General features: G+C 37.5%; 1 protein-coding gene across 1 annotated transcript in view; it reads right to left on the bottom strand.

Moving 5' to 3' along the window:
* Positions 1-2,024: 2,024 nt before the first annotated feature.
* Positions 2,025-23,992, bottom strand: part of oca2 (oculocutaneous albinism II) — a 47,282-nt gene continuing 25,314 nt past the window's right edge. Inside the window, exons 18-24 of the mRNA XM_020918905.2 lie at positions 23,827-23,935; positions 21,805-21,932; positions 19,806-19,865; positions 17,746-17,850; positions 17,318-17,411; positions 15,310-15,403; positions 2,025-2,825 (exon numbers count right to left, since the gene is read on the bottom strand). Coding sequence (XP_020774564.1) covers positions 2,738-2,825; positions 15,310-15,403; positions 17,318-17,411; positions 17,746-17,850; positions 19,806-19,865; positions 21,805-21,932; positions 23,827-23,935 — 678 coding nt within the window. The 3' untranslated portion in view covers positions 2,025-2,737. The remainder of the gene's footprint in view (positions 2,826-15,309; positions 15,404-17,317; positions 17,412-17,745; positions 17,851-19,805; positions 19,866-21,804; positions 21,933-23,826; positions 23,936-23,992) is intronic.

Here is a 23,992-nt window from a genome sequence, read left to right as displayed (position 1 = left end):
ACACAGCTTTATATGGCTGGATAGGAGCAGTTGTTTAAAGAGTGGCTTCAGTTTCTATTGAAAATGCTACAATGACTTTTAATTCCCTCTTAATGAATGAGAGCTCAGAGGTGGGTGAAGGAAATGAGTGCTGTGGTATTGAGCTGAAGTAATTAGATGAGTTTGTGACACAGAGAATGGCATTTGCAGAAAAGTGATTTGATCTATTTGACAAGGTAACATTGACAAGGATACACAAAAGATGAACAAAATCACAAGTACTTCAATTACAACTTTAAAAATTATGAAGAAATTATTTTTCTGAAAAGATTATAAGCCACAAGATACTAAAGGTCTGAATAGTGTTGTATTCGGGTCACAGAGCAGAGTTATACTATATAAATCATTTTATGTTTTGAATTAAAGAAAACCTTATAAGTGGTGAATAACCTTCATTGTGTGTAACAACAGTAACACACTGTTGTGTGCTCTTCCGAATCCTAGTTTAAAATAAAACTACAATCTCAGCTGAACCTGCAGATTGCCAATATTGTCTGATAATTCAGGACAAATAGCCAACAAGTTTTTCTCATCCTCAGTATATGGACATACCTCAGTGAAAACTCTAATGTTCAAACAATGAGCTGCAAAGGCTGCACTAGCACCGATCAGTGATGGCTGTTGGTGCTGGAGGTAAATCCTTTTTGATCTCTTGGTTTTAGCCATAGCATCTGGCAACCCAAAGTGAGAAGCTTCAACTGCTTTTTTTGTCTTTAGAACCAAAAACCACCAAAAACATGACCGTTATGTACAATGCTTTTGTAATTGGGATTTAATTAACATTCAACATGTTATCAGCAAAAGCAATATATGATTCAAACATTTGGAAACTATTGGAGACATAAGTCATAGTTATGAAATCTGAAACTTATAGACTCTTTAAAACAACAGATAATTACTTTATTGTTCACTTCCAATTCACCAAAAAATGAAAATCCTCCCCAAAAGATTTGACATTCTAATCTCCCTGTTTGAAGGGTAAAACACTTCAAATATAAAATCTTAATTTCATTGTCATTGAGTTGTCCTCCTTGTCACCATAATTATAAGCAACTCTGTGACTAAAACCAAGTTTGCTTTGAATAGTGCTGTTGGCTTATCTCCAACTTTGACTATTTTTAAATGATATCTATGCCAAACCCTCATGAATACTACACCATTTTAGCATTTCAATTAAAATATTTTATTGCTGAACAAGACAAAAGTAGCCTCCAAGCTTTTAGCCCCAAATTCAGCTTCTGGACAGCATGAATGATGAATAAGGAGGAACAGTGGAGGAAAGCCATTTTAAATGAATGATCTGTTAATTAAAGCTGTGGAGCAGAGCCTGGTGCACATTTTAGAATCAGGGACAACACAGATTAGGACAGGCTTTTAGGAGTGGACTGAGAGAGGTTACATTGATTAGTTTGTCTGTACAGACTGGATGTACACAGGAGGTATTCAGTCTCTCACTGCTGAGCAGAGAAGACACAGGAGTGACTCAAGAAGGAACTAAGCTTCAAGCTCAACTTCACTGATTTGCCACCAGTATTGATTAACGAGGTGAGTTACAATACTGACTGATGATAGACTGAGTAAACTGATACAACACTGAGTACATTCACTGTAATTTTCAAGTTTGTTAAGCAGGACAACAGTTCATCTGACATAAAACATTAATGCAAATGTAAAATAAAAATCACAGGAATTTGTGATTAAAATGATCTCAGAAATAGACAAATGATAATATACACTGGATGTACAGTGCTTATTAAGTCACCCTGCATTGTGATATGTGGTAATTATAAGGTATTGTATGGTCACAGCTGCCTTAGGACAAACTGATGAAAGAGAGGCTGCCATTCTGCACCATCGGTCCCTCTGACCACCATCAAACAGGGTGGGAATTTATGTACAAAACAGACACTGTTACACATGTAATATCCAGAGCCTTTATTGTTCAGGAGATCCTGTTTCTGTGGTACAATAAATATAGATTCAGGATAAACAAGGTTCTTCAACATTTCAGTGAATACATTCTGCAGGTGAGGTTAGATAACATACCTTTACAGTTTACATGACTCTATACAACTGGACTGAGCTACAGCTTGGACTATACAAGTTTACTTAAGCCAATGGACTCTAATGCATGTATGTCAAATATTATTAATACAATAATTAAAATTATAACCAATTAAAATTTGTAATTAAAATGAATTAAATTAAAATAAAATGCAAATAATTCAAATTTAGATAAATATAGGGGGCAGAACCATTTTAATCAACATCTAACAATTGATGGATGTTCTTTTAAATGGTTTTCTGTAAAAGTTCTCATCTCATGACAACACTGAACATTATAAAATCCCTTTCACTGGGTGTAGTGGTTCAACATGACACACGAGGCAGGTAACCACTGATCTGCCAAACAACTTCACAATAGCAATTAGTCATTTTATTTAGAGTTAGCTGCTTTTCTGAGCAAAACATCTGTTTTGAAGTGATTTGCAAATTTTTACGAGAATAATTTTCCCTGGACCAGCTGATGACAAATGTACAACAGGTAAAAGAAATCACCTGAATCCAATCATATCTGCAGTAATTAGTGTTACACGTGTTTGCAGGTCTTAAAGTCTGTCTGTGTCTAGTATTACTGTCTTCAAGCCTGTCCGATTGCTTGGTGACGGCTGGTCAGTTGCAGCAGACAGGGGGCGCTCTACATGTTCCAGCCCAGTCCAATGTGAGTGGCCAACAGGTAGCACATGGCGATCATACATGTCATAATCATCATGGGGAAGCCCAGTCTGTGGAAATACACAACAAAAATGGCTTTAATGAAAGTAAATGTAAAACGTATTTCACCTTTTCTTTTACATAAGTACACACAGCTTGGTGTTTATAACATTTGTCCACTAAGCATTTAGCTGACAGTTCAAATCTCAAAGATTACTGTGTCCTATATGCAAGAAGTCTCTGTGGTGATGATTTTGGCATTTTTTGTTGCCAATGGTAATTAGTAAAATAAGCAATGCTACAGAAAATTACATAGTCAATAAATCAGTTTCTCAATAGCTTCAAGAGTACACCACATAGGTCAATTACAAGAGAATGAATATACTGTGTTCACTTTGCATGTTTATCTGTGAGCCACACTCATGTTGACATTATCTCATTGTATTGAACACTAGTACTAGAACCTGCTGTACTACACTATGGAGCAGAGGACACCTGATCCTATTCTTACATGAACTAACCATGGTCGCATCCCTGAGACTCGGCAGCATTAGCTTCAACGTACAGCTGTGAGTCATGTGACCAACTCGAAAATTGCAATGACTAAATATAGAGCCATGACACCATCATTTTCACAGTGGCAATCCACCTCATCTGTACAATATGTTGTATAACCTACAGACAGGATTGGTCAGGTTCTAGTCAAACATAGGACTAATCCAATAATTAAATTTAAAACTTTCACCATAAGGATTCCACCAGTGCCATTGTTATAGAAGAATATAAGAATCATTGAGAAGCAAATGTTCCTCTCACCACTTCTGTACTTCCATTCTGCGCTTTGACATACGTTTACTGGGAAAGTGTATTGCCCAAGGACACAAGAACAGTACACACTGGTGAAAGGAACCCTCCAACCTTTAGGATGTGGAAAAACTGGTCCTCGTTCATACTGAAATCAAACAATGGGACATTTAGGGGCCATTATAAAGCTGGGCACTGTTAACCTCACTGAAGCACCAACATCAAACTGAAACAATTACGAGTGCTCACGAATCTGACCTGACATTTAAGCATTGTATTTTCTCTCATTGTCTTGGAAGAGAGCAGCTTACTGTTTGACGTCAATGCCCTTAATCATCAGAAAATCAACCACTATATTGGAAATTAGGGGACATTTACATATTTAGGCTGGGAGAGCATCATAAAAGTGTCTATTTTCAATCAAAGGGTTCTGACAATAAAAGTTTTATGTCGGGAAAGACCAGATACCAACTATTGGATTGAATTGGCTTTTGCAGACTGTCACAGCTACAGATCCATGTTAAACAGTATTAATCATCCCATGATGAGGCTTGTCTCTGGAGTCTTTGTCCTGGGATGACTCAAGACGCACAGATGGCTCCTCACTGGACCTAAACCATGTCCTATATGCACATATGGGCTCTGAGGCCAGACAGGGTTCAACGCCAGAAACAGATACTTTATAAGTTCCAAATGTACTGTCTGTGCACTTTTATGAATTGTTTTATTCATGCTGAAACATACATTTTCAATTCATTAAAAACAAAATGGAAAGCCAAACTGGGACAAGTTCACAACAAGTTTTAAAGACAAGTTCACACTTTTCTTACATTACCATGATGTATAGATAGGTACAGCCCCCACAGTGAGATTAATCAATCAGTGGAGCACTAGGTGGGTTTGTGTTAAAGCAAACATGACGGCTAATAAGTTCTACCTTTTTTAACGGTTTTTGATTTGCAGTGCCTCGCCAGAATAGCCATATATTTGGTTTGCTGTGTGATATGAATATTGTGCTAATCACAATTGTTATTTTGTAACATAACAGATTTAACCAACCAGTCTTTTAGTTTAGAGGTAAAAGCTTCACTTATGGACCACAGTGTAAAAAGATAAGTCTGTGTTTTCAGTGAATTTAAATATTCGAAATCCTTTAATTTCATAGTACACCTAAAAGATTTCTAGTAATAATTATTTTCATTTGGATTGAAAAAATTCTATTCACTTGCTCCTTCTCAATTTATGTCAACAAATCAAAGTGAACAGAAAGTCCCTTGCAGCACAGAGCTCTACAGCCTAAATGTTGTATTTTTTCCAGGTTTTTATCGTCCATGTCCACACTCATTACTTTCTAATGCAGTGTGGTGATGCATGAGGACTGAGCTCAGAGTTTAACTAAATTTTAAAGGTCAAACCAATTATCCAGTGGATACACTTCACAATGACAATTTAAATAAATAATAAAAAGAAAAGAAAATGTAGGTTCAAGTTCAATGTGCTTTTGCAACTGGAGTGAATTTATCCAGGATAGTGTTTTCAATTTCAGACCTGATTTCTATAAGAAATAGGCTTGATACTCAATACCAATTTGGATACTACAATGATAATTAAAAACACTCTTTCTTTAGAATAAAAACATGACTTAACTAGAAAAGCACTCAGAGAGCGCAGACCTCCGCCAAGGACTACCCCCATTTTTTATATAAATTGCGATAAAATCAGTCTTCTGGATCAGATCCGGATCAGCCTTTGGAATATGAAAGAGGATCCCATTGTCCATCCCTGAGTCAAATTTCATGGGGTTTGGTCAATAATTAACCGAGATATTGAGAAACAAAATTTTTGGCCCCATTTACCACAATGTTAACTAAAATTTCAAAGTGATCCAGAATCCAGGATTTCTTCCGGATCACCCCCAAAATGAAATCAGTTCTTCCTTTTCACATTTCCAACAAATCCTGAAAATTTCATCAAAATCAGTCCATAACTTTTTGAGTTATGTTGCTAACAGACAAACAAACAAACAAACAGACAAACGCCAGCAAAAACATAACCTCCTTGGCGGAGATAATAAAAACATACAAACATTTTTCTGATACAGCTATTCAGAAAAGGTTCATTTCTGTCCTGTGAATGAGACTTTTTTAGTATCGATACCTGCTGAGCTTAGTATCTAGTTTCCATACTAGTTTTAGCATTGGTTAGTACAGGGGTCTCAAACTCAAATTACCTGGGGGCCACATTAGATAAAGTCTGAGTGAGGCTGGGCCGCATTGAGTATTCGATAAATAGCTGTTGCACGGGAAAAAAGGAGAGAGAAAGAACAACACGCAACACACTTTCTTAATCTTTAATAACAGTTCAGAACATGAAAATGTATTCAGAACGTAAGTTTAAACTAATACGTCTACTCTTCTTCTTTTGCCTACTCCTTGCTGGTTGAAACCTGGCTACGATTCATCTTGTACAGCTGAGAGATATTTGGCTTGCAGGAGGAAGCAGATCCTCAGGATAGATTGAAGATGCTCATCAGTGAGCCTTGACCTGTATGGTGCTTTCACACCAACAGTATTTGGTGCGCACCAAACGATCCATTCGAACCAGAAGTGGTTAGTTTGGTTCGTTTGCGTTGGTGTGAAAGCGTCAATCGGACTCGGACCCGAACCAAATCAAGCGGACCGACATCTCAAAAAAGAGGTGGTCTCGGTTCGCTTGAATCCGCACCAAATGACCAACTTTGGTGCGGTTCCTCTGGTGTGAAAGCGAACCCGGGTCCAAACCATAGACAGCAGGTCCAAACGAACTATTCTAGATGGGAGAAACGCGTCTCCTGCCTGTAATGACACGCTGTACGACTCCAGCGCAGTAACAGATTGTTGTCCAGACGCAGACGCGATTCATTTTCGAAATATTTTACCAACAATGGCCAATAAAGAGAATGTAACACACAAAGATCAGAGCAAGAACGTGCGAACGTGTGGCTCCAGAGTGAGTCAAAAATGGAGGTGTGTACTTCTGTGCAGGACCTGCACAGAAGTCCCGGTGTTCCCCGTGATCATGTAGGAACCAGCATTTGTTATTTTAGGCTTTAATTAACCAAATAATTGTATGGCAATACGCAATCGCCCATTCAATTGATTCACCTTTAAAAAATGTCCTGCTTTTAGCCTAGTGTGAGAAATACAGTCGGACTAGATCCAAACCAGAGTCCCGAACCAGCAGGAGCAGCTCCGGTTCTGTCCGGGCTCAGATGACGTGGAGCGGGGAGTGAAAAGCGCTTTTCCCGGGAAGAACTAAATGCGGACACCAACTAAACTGGATTCACGTTCTGTCCGGATGCTTTGCACCACCTCGGAACCAGCCGCGGTTCTTGAGCGCGGAGGACAGGAGCAGCACAGACCTGTAGGTGTAGTCCACAGCGCATTCTCACTTTCCCCGCACGGAACACGGAACCAGCGCGCAGACGGCGGAACGTACCCGCTCAGACCCAGTCATTGCGCACTGGTCTTGCTCGCCACCGTCTGGAACCAGCACATGGAGGACAGAGCCTCCGGACCATCTGACCAACGAGCTTGTAGGACGACAGAAGACCAAGGACCAGACTCCAGCGCCGTCCTGAGGAGCTGCGCGCTACGCTGAACGCTGTTGGCTTCTGCTGTTACCCGAACTCAGAACTGATGCGGTGAGTTTGTAGAAAGTTCTTCGTTGCTGTTTTATGAGTTCATGGTGATAAGATGAGGACGACCGCGGTATTAACAGGGAACATCAGTATTGGTTACTGGAGATATCACTGTTCTACCGGGATACAGAGGCTCGTTAATTGGACCAGTTTTGGTTCGTTTGCCGGTGTGAAACCGGACCATACTGGAGTGTATCCGCTTCTCGTGTGTCAAACACGGATGGAAGACGCTTGTTTTTGCCTCGTACTTTTTGCTAACATGTCGCCAAGCCTCTGGAATAGATCACTGCAGTTTTGTGGTGCTTGCATATTGATGGGACAGCTGTGTTTGCCGCTGAGTGCGCGTGGATTTCGCTGACACACAGGTGGAGCTTGGTCATCGGGTTGCCAGCAAGTTACGCACCGAGTGTTGAACAGATAAACAGACTTCTTATTACCCCCTCCAATAAAGGTCCCATACTTATGAACAGGGGAATTGCGTCAGCGCCTCCTCTGCGCTCTGATGCTGTGGTTGTGGGAGCGTAAAGTGAAGTGCGCACACGTGTACCACCATGTGTGGTTTGTTTTGGTTCTTCGGTGACGCCGTATGTGCACGTGTACTTGTATTAACAGATCCACTTAGACTCGTTGCTTCATAACTGCTGTAAATTGAGTTTTGGGATGTAAACTGCGTTAATAATCTGTTGTGAATCTGTATGGGCACCGATTGCAGGTTCATCTGTCAGTGCGGCCCGCGGTCGGGGGATGGGATTGTGCGTACATCTACCGCGGGCCGCACTGACATTATTCTTTGGAATCAAGTGGAGGGCCGCAAAAAATCCTTCCGCGGGCCGCAGTTGGCCCCCGGGCCGCGAGTCTGAGACCCCTGGGTTAGTATATGATTTTCTACTTTTTCTCTAATTATAATCTAATCTAATAATGTATCGACTCATAGAAAGATTGTAATATAATTTCTTTGTATTATTCATGTACTTTGTTATGATGGAAATGTACTGAATGCAAGAATGTTACACTAAACAGAAAAGCAAGATTTAGATTTAACCAATCAGCTTCTTTCTTTTTATAGCATAAAACTGTCTCCTTTGAACAAAGTGTAATTAAACTTTTACACTTTTCACTGGATGGCTGATTGTTTTTTACTTTTATTTGAGTGAATGATGTATCTGCAAAAACTAAAATCTACTATTGGTAATAATAGTTCAGTAGTTAACCAGTAGTATATATCATAGTCATAAGTCAACTCTACAAGCTTATTTTTATTCTAAAGATTCTGTTAGGAAATGTGAACATCTTGACTAAAATGATCTTGCTATTTTCCTCTGCTGCACTGGTCAGAACAGAACTTCAGACTAAGGTTGGACAGCAGGCCTTGTGGAGCTTGAGAAAGACGCAGCGGTGACTTTATCGATTTGAATCAGTGCAAACAGCTCCTACTGAGACTGTCCCCACCACTCTGAACACAATCTATACAACTACAGTAAATACAAGACGCAGATGGGGACTGTAGGAAACTCCTGGACCAGAATAGACTCACAGACTGTTTGGATCATAGAAGTACACAGTTTCATAGGTCACCTTGGGGGCACTGTTTTGGATGTTTTTGTATATATATATATATATATTTGTCTTTTGTTTGCAATTGGCTCCACAAAATGAAAGATTTATCTTGTAGCTGTGCTACTGCATTTAATAACAACACACAAACTCATGACACTGAATAATAGCACTGTTTTATAACTTTATAGTTAGAAATAGCAATATGGATAACATTATCTTAACTGTTGTATTTTATATACAGCTTTTTATTACAGGTACTTTTTGCTATATATCCTAACATGATTTATGATGCAAATTCTTCTGCCCGCCATCTCAGGTTTAAGCTTCATTGTTATGATTGTTAAAGGTCCTATATTGACTCTTGTCAGCTTTAAGCCATTTTATATTGCTGTGACCTCAACAAAACCATACCTGTTGTGTTTTCTTTCATTCACACGTTTGTGTAATCTGTATTATTAGTCTGTCAGCATCTCCAAAACTCAGAATGCTCTGTTCCACCTTGTGATGTCATGTAGTGGTAGTTTTCAAGTTAACAGCTACATTTTACCTTTTGTTTAGTAGAGACTGGCCAGGGTTGAAATTATATAAATGATTCTACTAGAACAGGGGTCTCCAACCTTTTTCCTCTGGTGGGCTCCTTTACAAATCATAAATGCTAGAGAGCTTCTAATTTAAGCAGTCACAAAGACTTTGAGTAAATATAAGAGCCACGGCTAGCCTTAGATAGGGAACAGTTAGATGCCTAAGAAACATAAACCATTATCCATTTATTAGTGCGCATTTAGGCATCAAAATGATACATTTACAATGGTAATTATATTTTACTTATTCAGCACAATACACAGAATTCAGAAATCCATTGGCGAGCTACTTGGAAGGGGGTGGAGAGAAACTGATAACTAACGAGCTACAGGTTGGAGACCCCTGTACTAGAATCATTCTAATGAAAGTGTATGGTGTTTAAAAACACAATGAAGTACTTCTTGTATTATCACAAGTTGAAACAGTGTGTTTTCCATTTAAGAGAAGAACTCAGCCTAAATATGCAGGATTTGTGCATTAAACATGTGTGAATACATCAAAACACAACTCTGGGTATGTTTATAGTGTAATATGGGATCTTTAAATATCATATGAAACTACTGACAAATTTACAAGTGTTAAGTAAAATCAAGCCAACAGTAGAGATTAGTTGCCCAATTCAGACTCAAATATACCTTTTTTAATTCCCCAATTTAAACTCTGTTGGTGATTACAGGACATAAAATCTCTTTGTTCCCGTTTGTTGGTTATAATTTACCAAAGTCTGCAATGCAAATGAATTAGTCCATGTCAACACTGTTATCTATTGTAGGTCAACTTGGGTAAATACAGTTAAATCCTTTTTGTGCTGAGTAATAATGACAATATTTTGGAAACAGGTGGAGCTCAGAGAGACACGGGGCAGGATATAGCTTCACCTTGTGCAAAAGTTCCCATCATGCTTTGCAATCTCATGGCTAATTGCAAATGACTGAGGCTCTTTGAAAAGTCCTGATGTAATCTCAAAGACTCTCTTCAGATAAAATGAATGGGAAGTTGAACTGTGGGACAAAGCATGACCTGCTCAGTTCAATGACAACTTACATGCATCGTCATAGAGAACAGACAGAAAATGGGCACAATGTTTTTTTTTTAATTTGAATTTTTTTTTGCATTTAACTCCTTGTAGGCTAAAAACTGCAAGCTGTGAAATTCAACAACTATTCAACAACTATGAACAAGTAGAGCTTTGCTCATCACATTAAAAAATATCTCTTGCCAATAACAGATACTAATAATAATAGGTGTTGCAATATGGGCTTATATGACACTAACATCAATATAGTACTACAGTACACTACTACTACTTAAATAAAGGGTTAGGGCAGTGGCGGACCATGCATTTCACACCTGGGCCTTCAGTAGAGCTCCATCTGAAACAATCCACTCCTCAATAACTATTTTATGATTGTAAAAGCCATCTTCTACAGAAATACAGTATAAAAAGCCGTTGCATTACAGATAGATGCCTCCTGTAACCAGTAATAATAGTAATAATAATTTTGATTCACATAGCCTGTTACAGATACAGTTTGCTGCTTTGACTGGTGCGCTTCTCTGACTATCCAATCAAGGGCTCTGAATACAATGATATTGTTGTACGCCTGCTGGAAGGCCCTGCTGACACCAACTCAAAATCTGATTGGTTGAAGCAATAGTTTCATTGACACTTATTTTGTGTTCAAGGGCCTGCAGAACGGATTGTGAAGGCCTCAGGCAGAATTCTTTGACTTTGATCCTGCCTAGCAAGAAATGATGGCTGAAATGTGATTGGTCAAATGCTTCAATATGGAAATACATGTCTGGAAGCAGCACGACCATCAGAAAAGCTATGAAAGGAAGCGGACAGACCATTTGGAATTTTTAAATAATATAATTAACATCAGTCTGTGATTCAGATATTTTTTTAGGCCAGCAGAGAAGGCCTTGCAGGCCCTAATGGCCCACCACAGGGTTAGGGACAGGGTATTAATTAAGTTGTTACAAAACCTGAACAATTCTTAAACTTTCTTAAAACTTAAATTTGTTCATTATTCATTACACTTTTGTTTATGCTTTATCAAGACTATTAAACATGTAGTTATTATATTTTGTACTCTTTTAAGATGGTAGAATTTAAGGTTGCATTTCTTTAAACTGTTTTTTAGTACTAATACGTGGCTCTAAGTGGTAGTGTGACTCCTTTCAAGGACTTTCTCTTTCACTTTCCACATAAAGCTGGACTTAAGTCACTCAAAGTCCTAACTTCAGCTCATATTTTTCCTTATCAGTATCTGAACCTTTGTATATTAAACATTTCTACAGTCTATTTTAACCTCCCCAGCTCTGACTTCAATTCCTGTGGTCCTAAAAACACCGGAGGACATTGTTAGCTCTAGGCACATTTTCTCCACACGCCACCACTGCCTTTGACTATAATAAGGTGAGTGATTACGGCACGAAAGATTTGCCACTCAAAATCGCTTTTACCTTTCAGATTTTTGATAATTTTTATCAGTTTGTGGTCTGTTTTTTATTCCTTATTGACTGCTGACAATAAACTAGATGAAAATCACTTCTCAGGAAACCAGAAGAGTTAATTTGATGATTGAAGGGAGTTTTTATTATACATTTCAGTCACACTTTTTTGACTTTTCCATGTCCTCTGGGTTGCTCACCTGATGTGGCATACTTAATGCAGAATTTTTAAAAACTCTGTATGCGGTGAAGAAGACTAAGGCTCAGAACAATGGGTTCCATCTCTGGAGACAGAAATTGTGCACATTCATATTGTGATGTAAAGAAATATATAGTATAGGTTGAAGTCCCTGCTCTTAAAGTGATTGTTTCCGTGGAAATGCTTTTGCATTGGCTGGCATGCTGCACAGTATGGCATTAAACATATCTAACTTGTATTTTACTACATTACAGAGGTTTTTATTGTTAATATTGTTTATGCATGCATTAATTTGTGAGCGGCCTCTCCACAGATTTGACCTGCTTCTCTTTGTTGCAGTTTAATGATGCACTGTGGAACATTTCAGGCAAAGGCTGAGGCAGGCACTCCATAAAAACAAGCAAAAGTGACAAATTTTGTGCAAAACATGTTTATCCTGTGTGTTTATTTAAAAGTTCTTACTTATTGTTTGAGCTATGAAAAGAAAAATACATGGACAATATTTTAATTACAGCTTGTACAGTGTTAAATAGTATACTTTTTCAAATAATCAAAAAAATACAATGACAAAACAGTTCCGTTTTAAATGTGAAATTGGATTATTAAATGATTAAAATATATGGTGACATCAATGGGATAAATGCAAAATTGATTCTTGTGAGCTTTAAGCCAAGTTAGACTGCAAAAAAACCCCAATATCTAGGTAAGTTAAAATTACGTAAATTAAGAACATTTTACTTTATTTTAGTCAGTTCAACTTATAAAATAAAATTATCTACCAGCGGGATAAGTGCGTTTTTCTTAATTCAAGCAACAATTGATTTTGTTTCTTATTTTAAGTGGAAAAAGTTGTTGTTTTTCTTATTTTAAGTGTAGCAGGATATGTTTTCATATTTTAAGTACAAACAGTCTTGTTCCATTGGCAGATAATTTTACTTGTCAAGTGAAATTTACTCAAATCATGTAAAAACTTTCTTAATTCAAGTCAACTTAACTAGATTTAGTTTTTTGCAGTGTAGAATGTTGCCTCTTCAAAAACATACCTGGAGTTGTGTTTTGTTTCATTCACACATGTTTGAGTAACAGTGGATTATTAGTCTGTCTACATCTCCAAAGCTCAAAATACTCTCTACCACCTTGTGATGTCATGAAGCGGTAGATTTTAAGTTAACAGCTCCTTTTACCTTTTCTTCATCCAAATGATTCAAGAGAAGGCATATGAAGTTTAAAAACACAGTGGAATGCCTGTATTATCACATGACATCACAAGGAGGAACTGCTTCTGTTCTGTTTGAACAGAATATCTGAATATCTGGTTCATAGTATTTAAAAAAAAAAATAGTAAGAATAAAAAATGTAAATATAGTGCATGTTATAATGTATACAGACAAGACCGCCAGTGTCTCCACAGCTTAGAGGTGAATCTGACAGAGCTCCTCACAGGTCACACTAGAGCTTGAATGATTTGACTGCTCATATTCATGGCTCTACATATAAATAAATAAAACATCTGACTGTGACAACACAGGGTCTCACACCACAATTTACAAACATCTCACTGGCACTACAGAACCTCAGCACTTTCAGTAATATTCTCATTCATTACAGATATCAGTCATTACAGATCACTGTCAGACTGCAAACTCTTTTCCTTGTAGTTGCGCCAAAGATGTGCAGTATACAAAGGTGAGCAGAAACATTTAAAAAGTGCAATTTTAACATCACTACACATGGAGAACTTACGGAGAAGGATATAGGCCTGGCCATAAAGCTTACACTGCTGCCTTTACATGTCTCTCTTATCACTGGTGACATAATGCCCAAGATATTTTACTTCATCTGTGAGTTGGATGGCACTCCCGCACAGAGAGAAAACAGGAAAGGATAGCTTTTTGTCCTCTTTTGTTTTTACAATCATAATGTGACTTTTCAGAGCATTGTACTTACTATAGTGTTCAAAGCCAAACTGGGAACAGATATATAAAAGCTGCTGTAGACCTGCACTGTAAGGGCATAGCAGTACTAGATCATCTTCCTACATTAAATGATTATACAGATAATCACCAGCAAAATATCCAGCCTAAATATGCAGGTTTTGTGTGTTAAACATGTGTAAATGAACAAAACACAACTCCAGGTATGTTTAAAATTGATTTATCTTGACATTTCTACACACATGGGCTCTCTATATTGTGCTGTGATACCCAGCAGCCTTCATTCTGTGCTTCTTGTTTGTTGTGTTACCTGTCCCTCTGCACACCTGTGACCTTTGACACACACTGCCAATTAGCCTCAGAGGAGTCACCCCTAGCACGACTTCAATGGACAACTGTAAACACCCACTACAGACTGAGCGAGAGGGGGCACCAGAGTTCAAAAAGCTCATCCCATCCAATTCAAGCAATATGCTGTCAGTCAGAAGATATTTTTAGTTCACCTGAAGTACTTATTGAAGGAGCCTAGACTACAGTATAAAAAGGAAGTAAGCTTTTATTATCTCAAAAAAGGTTGATCCTAAGAGTATAACTTGTTTGAAAATGCACCGGAAAGATCTAATATAGCTGTGATTGCATGACTTATTGCAGTCTAAATTTTTTCTTTAGTTAAAATATTGCTATTACACTTTTTTTTCTGAGAAATTAAGAGTAAACATCCATTAACAAGAAAACTGGAAACACTGTTCCACTAAATGAACCATCACATGAACATTACCAAACAAATACATATATACATATTCCAGATTCTCACAAGCAAATATGAAAGACCACAAGAGCTCAGACCTAGCAGCGAAGTGACCACTGCCGTACGAGTTGAAAAAGATGGTAAATTTTACTAGACATGCACTCAATAATAAGTCTAATCTATAATTAGTCTTATATAGCAGTTATCCAGACACTCAAAGTCGCATTGCACACCACACCAAAAATGGGACTAAGTTGGACAAATAAACCAGGCCACAAACAGGCCCAAACCAGGTCTATGCTCAAGTGCATCTTGAGACAAACTTTATTGATCCATGACGAACATTAGGACACCGGACATGGTACAAAACCATTTTAGTAACAAAAAGTGAGTTTCAATCAATCACCTTAATGGAGACTACAGATACATCAGTATATTTAGCAATACATGTCAAGTGCTGAGCACACTGTTGCCTTCCACTGAAAACATATGATAGTCATGACAGTGTCTCCAAACTGTGCTGTAATTGTCTGTTTGACATGCTGTAGATGCAGTGCAGATTCTAGTGTTGTTTGAGAGAGTATAGTGGACTTACTTGAAGAACTCCATAAATGAAAACCCATATCCATGCTGCTCAGCGATGCCAGCACACACAACATTGGCCGAAGCTCCTATCAATGTACCATTTCCTACAAGACAAAACAGATACATGAAAAATGGACTGATTACATTGTGACCTATTCCGTACAGTACATTATATGACACACCAAACACTGACCAATCTACAACCAATGACAAAGACAAACCAAACATGATAAGGTGCACTTGCACTATGTCACTTTTGTTGTGATTGCCCGTCACCTGTACGCCTCCATGGAGAGTTACCACTGCCTGGAATGTTCCCCAGTATTGCATTAAATATAAATCTTGCATTTATTCTATTGCAGGTGCTCAATTGCTAGAGAAAACCTGCAACTTGGCATGGTGGCATCAATCGGTTGTCTCTACGGAAATAGATATGTTTGACTGTGGAACATTCCAGGCATATCAATAACATTGAAACAAGCAAGTGGTGGCCTATCCACCAACAAAGTTATATAGTTCACCTTAAATGTGTTTAATTCCTTGATCATTAGTTGTCCTGGGCCACACTTGATGGTGAACACTTTTTGAAATGGGCATGAACAGAGAAAAACTTACATAAATGTGTGAGTTAACAGGGGGTGGAGCTTGGACCTGTGATTGACACCTGTTTATATCCTTCACATAGAAACAAGGGAGTCCTTGGGCAAGAGCGCAACAGTGGAGAATAGCTACTGTTACATCATAATAATCTATTTTGAACAGAAGTATTCTGTATTTATAGCGAGAATATAAAAATGTTAAATATAGGACCATGAAAACAGCCTACACATCTTATCAAGGTAAAGTGGTGAAAAGGGAGGAGTCATGTGGGAATCTGTTCAGCAATATCATATAAATCATATAAACTATAACAACAGGACACTGGAACATAGCACACACATTCAACCAATGTTGACCTGACACAAGTTCACACACATAAACTAGGAAATATGCAATTTTTCATTATAGTGCCACAACCCATAATACTATCAACATTTCTCAGGCTTGTAAACTCTTTCAGTATAAACTTTTAGTATTTTTAATCTAGTGCGGGCAGGCGGGTGACAGTTATGGCGCGTATCCATCCTAAAAGTCAATAGCGCTCTCATTTCTAAAGGTGTCAGTTTGGGGATAGGGCTGGGCTGTGTCACTTCATACAGAGGATCGATAAGAGCTGTCAGGGCACTGATGATTACGGTAAAATACTCTGACAGCTCTCCTCACTCTCTCTGTTCGCCAATCACACAAACAAAACCACTAAAGGCACTAAAGGCAGACCACCAGCCAACCAGGACCACAGTAGAGGCTGCACTTTTGAAACTCCACCTTATAATATTGGAGTACTACTAGGACTACCATAAAAGGATTACTCAGACATGCATGAATCATTCAAAATACAACTCTGAGTAAGCTAATCATGAGGGTAAGCCATTATAATATGATCAAAAACTCCGAAAGGTTAATTTTGAGTAATATGTCTCTTTTAATTAAAATTGCAGGCTGTTAAAATCTAGTTTTGAACTGCTGAGGACCAGAGTACAGCTGTGCTTGAGACAGTTTTCAAAAGTAATCCATTCAAATATGAGCAAAAAGGAAATTAGATATGATAGTAGATATAACTGGGCATTGTTTTCTAGTGGTGAAACAAGGTGGTGCAGTGGGTTAACTGTACAGCCACCAACCAGAGGAGTTCAGGTTCAAACCTCATTCAAGTATATAAACGAGGTTATCCTCTAACAGAATGACAATGGCCTGATGCCCCATCTGCAATGTGTCATTTGGCCAGACACTTCAACCACACTGCCAACCTCAGTCACAATAAATGAATGTGTGACTGATTTGTTGAAGGATGCACACATTTATAAACTGTGAAAGTTCTGGTGTGGTGTCAAGAAATCTAAAAGGATTGTCTTTTTTATAACAGTATAAAGTCTTTATTCAACCATCAACGCAGTGGTAAGTGAAAACAAAAGACCTACCTCCAAGACAGGCTCCCATGGCCAAAGCGAATATGAGAGGCTTCACGGGCAGGTTCACGTCTGCATCCTGACTGAGGTTTATTAGGACTGGGATCTGTGTAAAAATACATATACACAAAGAGTATTAGTTTTTATGCTATTATGTACTATTATTATATGGTTAACAAGGGTATGCATAATATGAGCACACAAGCATTTACAAAACTCAACACTTATAAGCTATATTACAATTTTAGAAGCAACAAAATCTGATTTTACTCAGTTTCATTAAAAATCCCTTGGTTCTATAGACCTTCTTATCAGTGAAATTGGCAGAGAGCAAACTATTTGTAACCAGCCAATTCTTGTTTCATTAAAACTTGATGGCTTTTTTGTGTGAAACTGATAAAGTCAGTGTGTAACAGAGTCATCAGACATGCAGCTCTCACCATGGTCGCAGTGAAGGGGATGTTGTCAATGAGAGAAGAGGCCAGAGCAGAGACCCACATGACCAGGATGATGGCGATGGCCAGTCTTTGGTCCTCTGGCACAGCCTGAGAGCACAGATAAAAGTGGCATCAGATAAGTGCTTCTTTATAGACACTCACGCCCCCTCAGCACACTTCTGATTCGTATTAAATACAACAATTATGTCCAGTGCTGCTCCAGAGTGCTAACCCGGTGTGAATGTGAAACTACAGGAGGCTAAACCTTTGCAAAATCTGTATCTAATGTCAACCATACACGGCTACACTGAGGTGAATCCCTGAAAGGCTGAACTGCACTGAAATTATAGTTCCCCCACAGGAAGTACCAGTTAGCTCTGATGGCCACTTTACATGTCTCTAAAGTGAACTGTTCAGTTTGTTACAAAGGCCTAAGTCCCCTTTACATACAAGTGCTTAACATAAACTATAAACACTGAAATATGCAAATCAAACAAACAAAATCCATAAAACAAAAGAGAACTGAAACCGATCCTCCCCTCCACATGGTCTAGCCCAAAACCTCCCCCCACAGACTTTAAATATGTCCGTCCAAGGGCACGTCCCCTCTTTTGTCTCCAGACCATGTGGAGTAACAGATAAGTAGGTGAGTATCTGAAACTAGAGATGGGCAGATGAAGCTTCATGAAGCATTGAAGCCTTTCATCCAATTGGTTAACTCCAGGACAAAGCTTCTTGAAGCTTGATTTGCTCTAGTGGGACATCTAATGGATGCAAAAATATCAGTTGGCATGAATTTGAAGTGTGTGACATTTTGCAGAAAGCCTGTGAACACAACTGTCAGCAAAATAAAGAAGTATGCAAAACATGTATATTGTAGTGATGGCAGTGTACTGTGTGTGTGTGTATATATGTATACTGGCAGTTTGGAAAATGGTTATTTGGAAATGATGAATATAGAAATCGAGGCAAAATCCGAACCACTTCCTGAATCAGTCACGTGGCACAGCCAGGCAGCAAGGCTTTGGATGGCATTTTCAGCTCCTCCCCTAAATGAAGCAAGCCTCGATTCGCACATCGCGGAAACGCCCCCTCCCCTACTCGACACACACTTCAAAGCCTCAATACAGAACGTCAGATCACTAAAATAAAATATTTCAAGTTAATTGTGTGTATTGTGATTAGCTTAACTAAACAAAGACTAAATAAAACTAACTCGGTATAGCTGATTATTGATAAATTAACAGATGTGAAATTAAATTAAATGTGAGTAAACAGGAACAAAGGCCCTCTTTTTGGGTGTTTCTATGTGAAGTTTGACTGTTATCTACATGCAAATTATCTGGCTGCTCATGTTTCCAAAACTACTGAAAATATGCACAATCCTTCAGCTATGTACCTCTGATTAAGATCTGGAAAAGGGTCCCTGACAGTGCTCACTGTCCTTGGTTCTGACAGTAACATTGATGGATTAGTTTCAGGACAGATTTCCATTTTAAATTTTTGCCTCACTTCATCCAGTTTTGTAACTCCACTGACAAGATAATTTAATTTTGAATATGACAAAAATAAGAATTGATGAATTTAAGGTGTTTGAATTAAAGCACGTTAGATACATTTATATATATCTTTATATTTTTTGCTGGGATAAAGCAGTCTACAGGATAAGTACTTTTGTTCAATGTCTTCAGATTTGACAGTGGGAGAAGGTTGGGCCCAGCATGGAGTCCAGTGTTTGGGGGTCAGAACCACTAACAAAACACCACCTGCCAGCTCCCATTACCAACCGCATAACATCCCAGGGACTTGGCGAAAACTGACATCCCTATATTAGTGCTGCTAAGAAATGCCTCGCTTGCATGAAACACCCGGCCAAGTGTATGGGAGAAAATTATCCCAGGCTCTTCAAGCAACCGGTGACAAGAATCAGATGTAAACAAAATAATTGAATTCCACGCAGCGCGCCCTGAAGGTTTGATATGCATGAAATGTAAGATGGCGTCACCTGTGCCCAATTAGCATCTAGAGCGAAGTGGCAAAGTACAAAGAGCGACAAGACTTACTTTTATGAGCAGCGCGGTCTGTTCTCCGATGTAGTCGATAAGCTGCAGCTGTGCTAAAGCCTGCAGCGTGAGAAGACACCATTAAACACTGTGATTAGCCAAATAATACAACAATTTACATTTGTATTTAGAGAAACATAATTCAATCATGTTATGTAAGACCTAGACGTACTGTATATTGATGATTGAGACAAACCTTACACTTGCCTCTGTACTTAAGCCCATATGGCAGGTTAGACTGTGGGGCCACTCAAACACCAATCACTCTCATATTTTTTGGACATGTACATAATTAAAATCATTCAGGGACAATGTGTTTGGAAAAAGAGATACGATCTTGACTTATGTTGTCCCCAAGGACCCAAAGATATTTTTTTAGGCCTTCTTCCTGGAAAGGTGATCGAAAAAGCAGACAGATACCTTTTTAAGATTCTGACATTGGCATCAAAAAAGAAATAACAAAAGGCTGGCTTACAAAGGACCCACCGTCAGTCAATCAGTGGCTACACATTATAGAAGAAATATAATCCATGTAACGACTGATTTTTTTCTATGACTCAAAGGACATATCTTCATTAAATGCTTGACAAAATGGTTGAAATATAAACAAAAAGAGACTTGATTCACCCTTCATCATCCTTATTGCAGGGAAATAGCATCCCAAACTTTGTATTTGTTGTATTTGTTTGTTTGCTGTTTATTACACAAAACTTGAAAAACCCAATAAATAAAAAGTATTTTAAAAAATGTAAAAATGTCAATTATATTTTTTGCTACAATCTTGCCTAGTTGAATTTGTTTTGACAATTTTGTTCAAGGTTTTAATTTTACTTCCTCGTTTTGTTAAATGAATGTTTAAACATAAAGAACAGAAATTTGTAAAATTATGATAAGTATTTACTAATGGTCATTATCACCAAATAAGCCAAAATTATTAAAACATAACAGCCTCACAATTCATGGGATTGTGAGAATTGAAATGATTAAAAACCTTTTGTTTTGTCTTATTTGTAAGGGTTGTGAAAATCTGCAGATGTGCAAATGAGCTTTTGTAAATATAATATTGCTATCCATGAATTGTTTGTGTTATTAAAGTAACACTTTATTTTAGGGTGCACTTAATAACATCTAACTACCTGCTAATTAACGTAGTTGTAGAGGGTTAATTTGTCATATATTAGTATTTATTAATCCCGTATTAATGTCTAATTCCCCATGAACTTATTCTACTATTACTTAGACGTTTACAAAGACTTTCCTATTAATACACTCCTTATTACTGCTTATTATGATACTAAGCCACATTTGTTCATGAATTATGATTCTAATACGCTTTTGGTAATAAGAGTGTTATTAAGGACTAGTAGCACAAGAAATTTTGTTTTTACGTATTTGTACTAAATTTAGCTTACTCTTATGTAATAAAACACTCTCTATTAGAATCTAATAGATTCCAACTAGCCATGAATTAAGTCATTAAGTTCATATATTCATATATGAACTATTAATATGCATGTCACAATAGAGGAATTAAGTGTGAAGGAGAGTCTGCTTTAGAACAGGGACCATATTCAACTCAATTTGTGTCAAATTCGTCATATATTAACTGATAAAAACATCACTTTAGAATGGGGAACATATTTGTGAGCTTAATGACTTAATTCTACTAGTCCTTAACAGCAGGCTTATTACTAAAAGCTTATTAGAATCATAATTCATGAACAAAAATGGCCTAATATCATACTAATAAGCAGTAATAAGGAGTGTATTAATAGAAAAGTGTCTGTAAATGTCTAAGCTTATGGGAATTAGACATTAATAAGGGATGAATAAATACAAATTTATGTTAATAAGTGCACCATAAAATAAAGTGTTACCATTATTTCTTATACTTTCATTGAACTTTGAACATTGAAGTAACTATCATTGAAGTAACTATCTTCCTAAACAGAACATATATTCTGTGAATGCTTTCAGCTAACACATCGAAATGCATTACCTCCATTAAAACAAACAAGCCTGCGAAGAACAGCAGTGTAGCCCACTCCACTCGGTGAAGGATGATCTCAAAATCCTGAATATCGGCCAGTACCAAGAGCCACAGAGCCCCCAAGACTGCAATCCACCCTGGAGAGGACAAAAACATATCTATTCATGTACAAAATAAAAACTCAACTCAACTCATGTCCCGTAGAAAATTAATTTAGGACAGTCTGGCTTTCAATTTAAGGAGGAAATGAGAAAATGGAGAAATGGTATAATCTATTTGGTACTGATGTAGTGATAACACAGACATTATTATTCCATTAGCTGGACCATGAAGCTTGACTTGGATTCCTACTGAAATAAAAATGCTGACTTTATGTGTGACATGGCACTCGCTTTCAGATACTAATTATTGTATTAAAATGTAATTTGTAAAAAGGAAATTCAGTGCTTCCATAAGGAGAATCTAGTAACTCTAATTACTATAAGTATGTATATGAATGTAAAATATGTTAAGATAATATGACAAAATAACAATATGCCTCCTTATACTTATGGTAATACATAATTTCCTCATCCAAGATTGATTGATTTTATCTATTTCCATCTTAAAACTCCTTCCATCTATCAGGTCCAATTAAATTGGTTTGTAGTTAATGACATTTTAATGAGGGTACATTATAAACACAGGTAAACGTAGACTATATTATGTCTATTTTATGATGTGGACAGCCCTCCCCCTCTCCACTGGGACTAAAGAAGACTGCTGAAGGGTTATTTCAATTTAATAAGTGTCTGAGTGTGCTCACCCCAGTCTAATTAACTGTACATGTTTAGCACTGAGTGGACTCTGTGGCAGCTGCATAAGTGACAGAACTACTGTGACGTTGGCCATCTTAAATCCAGGCTCTTATGTTCTTGTTAATGAGATAGTGTCCGGGTCACTCACCTGATACACTCAACACGACAAAAGCAAAGCAAGAGAGTAAAAGTACAGTAACTATAGATCTACACACCTGCAGTTCTCAATTGCCAGGCATACGCTTTGTCATAAATTACAGAAATATATTTATAAATCAATAACAAGTAAGACTAGTAGATAGTATTCTCCAATTATTTCTAAAAATAAAGACTGAAAATGACAACCATTTTCTACATTCAGTCTTTTTGCTTTTTATTTTATCCATCATCCATGTTTTTGTGTTAGCATGTGCATCAGAATTTGTCACATTTCAACCTTCAAATTCTCCCAAAAGAAGATTTAAACTGAGTTATTATCCAGCGAAACCACATGAATGGACGTGACGTGTCCAAATGTCGTCTCCATGTAATTTGCGGATGGCCTTTGCTACTGAGCCATTATTTGGCCCCATCCACACACAAGGACAGAGGAAGCAATTCTCATAATTACATGACAGAAGCTATAAGTGCCAGAAGACTGTGTCAAAATAATAGCAGTAATGAGAGACCACAGGGAAACATTACTGAAATTATGTGATGTAGCATTTGGAAGTATTGTTACAAGGCCAAATAAATCTACACTGGTAACAAAAAACCATCCATGAGATTTTTATATATATATATATATATATATATATATATATATATATATATATATATATATATATATATATATATATATATATATATAGATGTTCAATCATTTAATGAACAAAGCTGTCTCCAAATCTAGAACGAATAGCTCTGAATACATGTCTGGATTCACATCCGAGACAATAGTTTGTTTTTGATGAGGGGCTGAAACAAAAAAAAAACTACACTTACAACTTATCAATGGACAACAAATACATCAAATATTCACCAATGTATTTCATTCAGTAAGTAAAGTATTTAAAACTGCAATATAGATATAAATATTAATTATTTTGATTTGATTTTGATTATGTGATCAGTATGAGTATTCATGGTTCTGTTTAGGCTCTGTTTCTGACATAATAGTGTTTTCAGTTAGCTTCACACACCAGGGAAGGTTAATAACATCAGCTACGAGGTATCTGCCATGTGTGAGGCTTACCCAGATCCAGATGAATGCTTGGAACAAATGAGTTGAGGAAGAACATGAAGATGACCACACTCAGGACTGAGATGCACTTCACCAGCAGCACTTTGTCTGTGATTTTGTGCTGAAACAGATATGTGTTTTATTAGAGAGTGAGCGGGAACAGTGATTGTATCACTAC

The sequence above is a fragment of the Boleophthalmus pectinirostris genome, unplaced genomic scaffold (assembly GCF_026225935.1).
Source record: "Boleophthalmus pectinirostris isolate CB_2022bp ecotype Guang Dong unplaced genomic scaffold, ASM2622593v1 HiC_scaffold_7, whole genome shotgun sequence".
In the NCBI taxonomy this organism is placed as follows: Eukaryota; Metazoa; Chordata; class Actinopteri; order Gobiiformes; family Gobiidae; genus Boleophthalmus; species Boleophthalmus pectinirostris.
The sequence above is the reverse complement of the archived record's forward strand: the minus strand, read 5'-3'. Positions and strand labels throughout refer to the sequence as shown.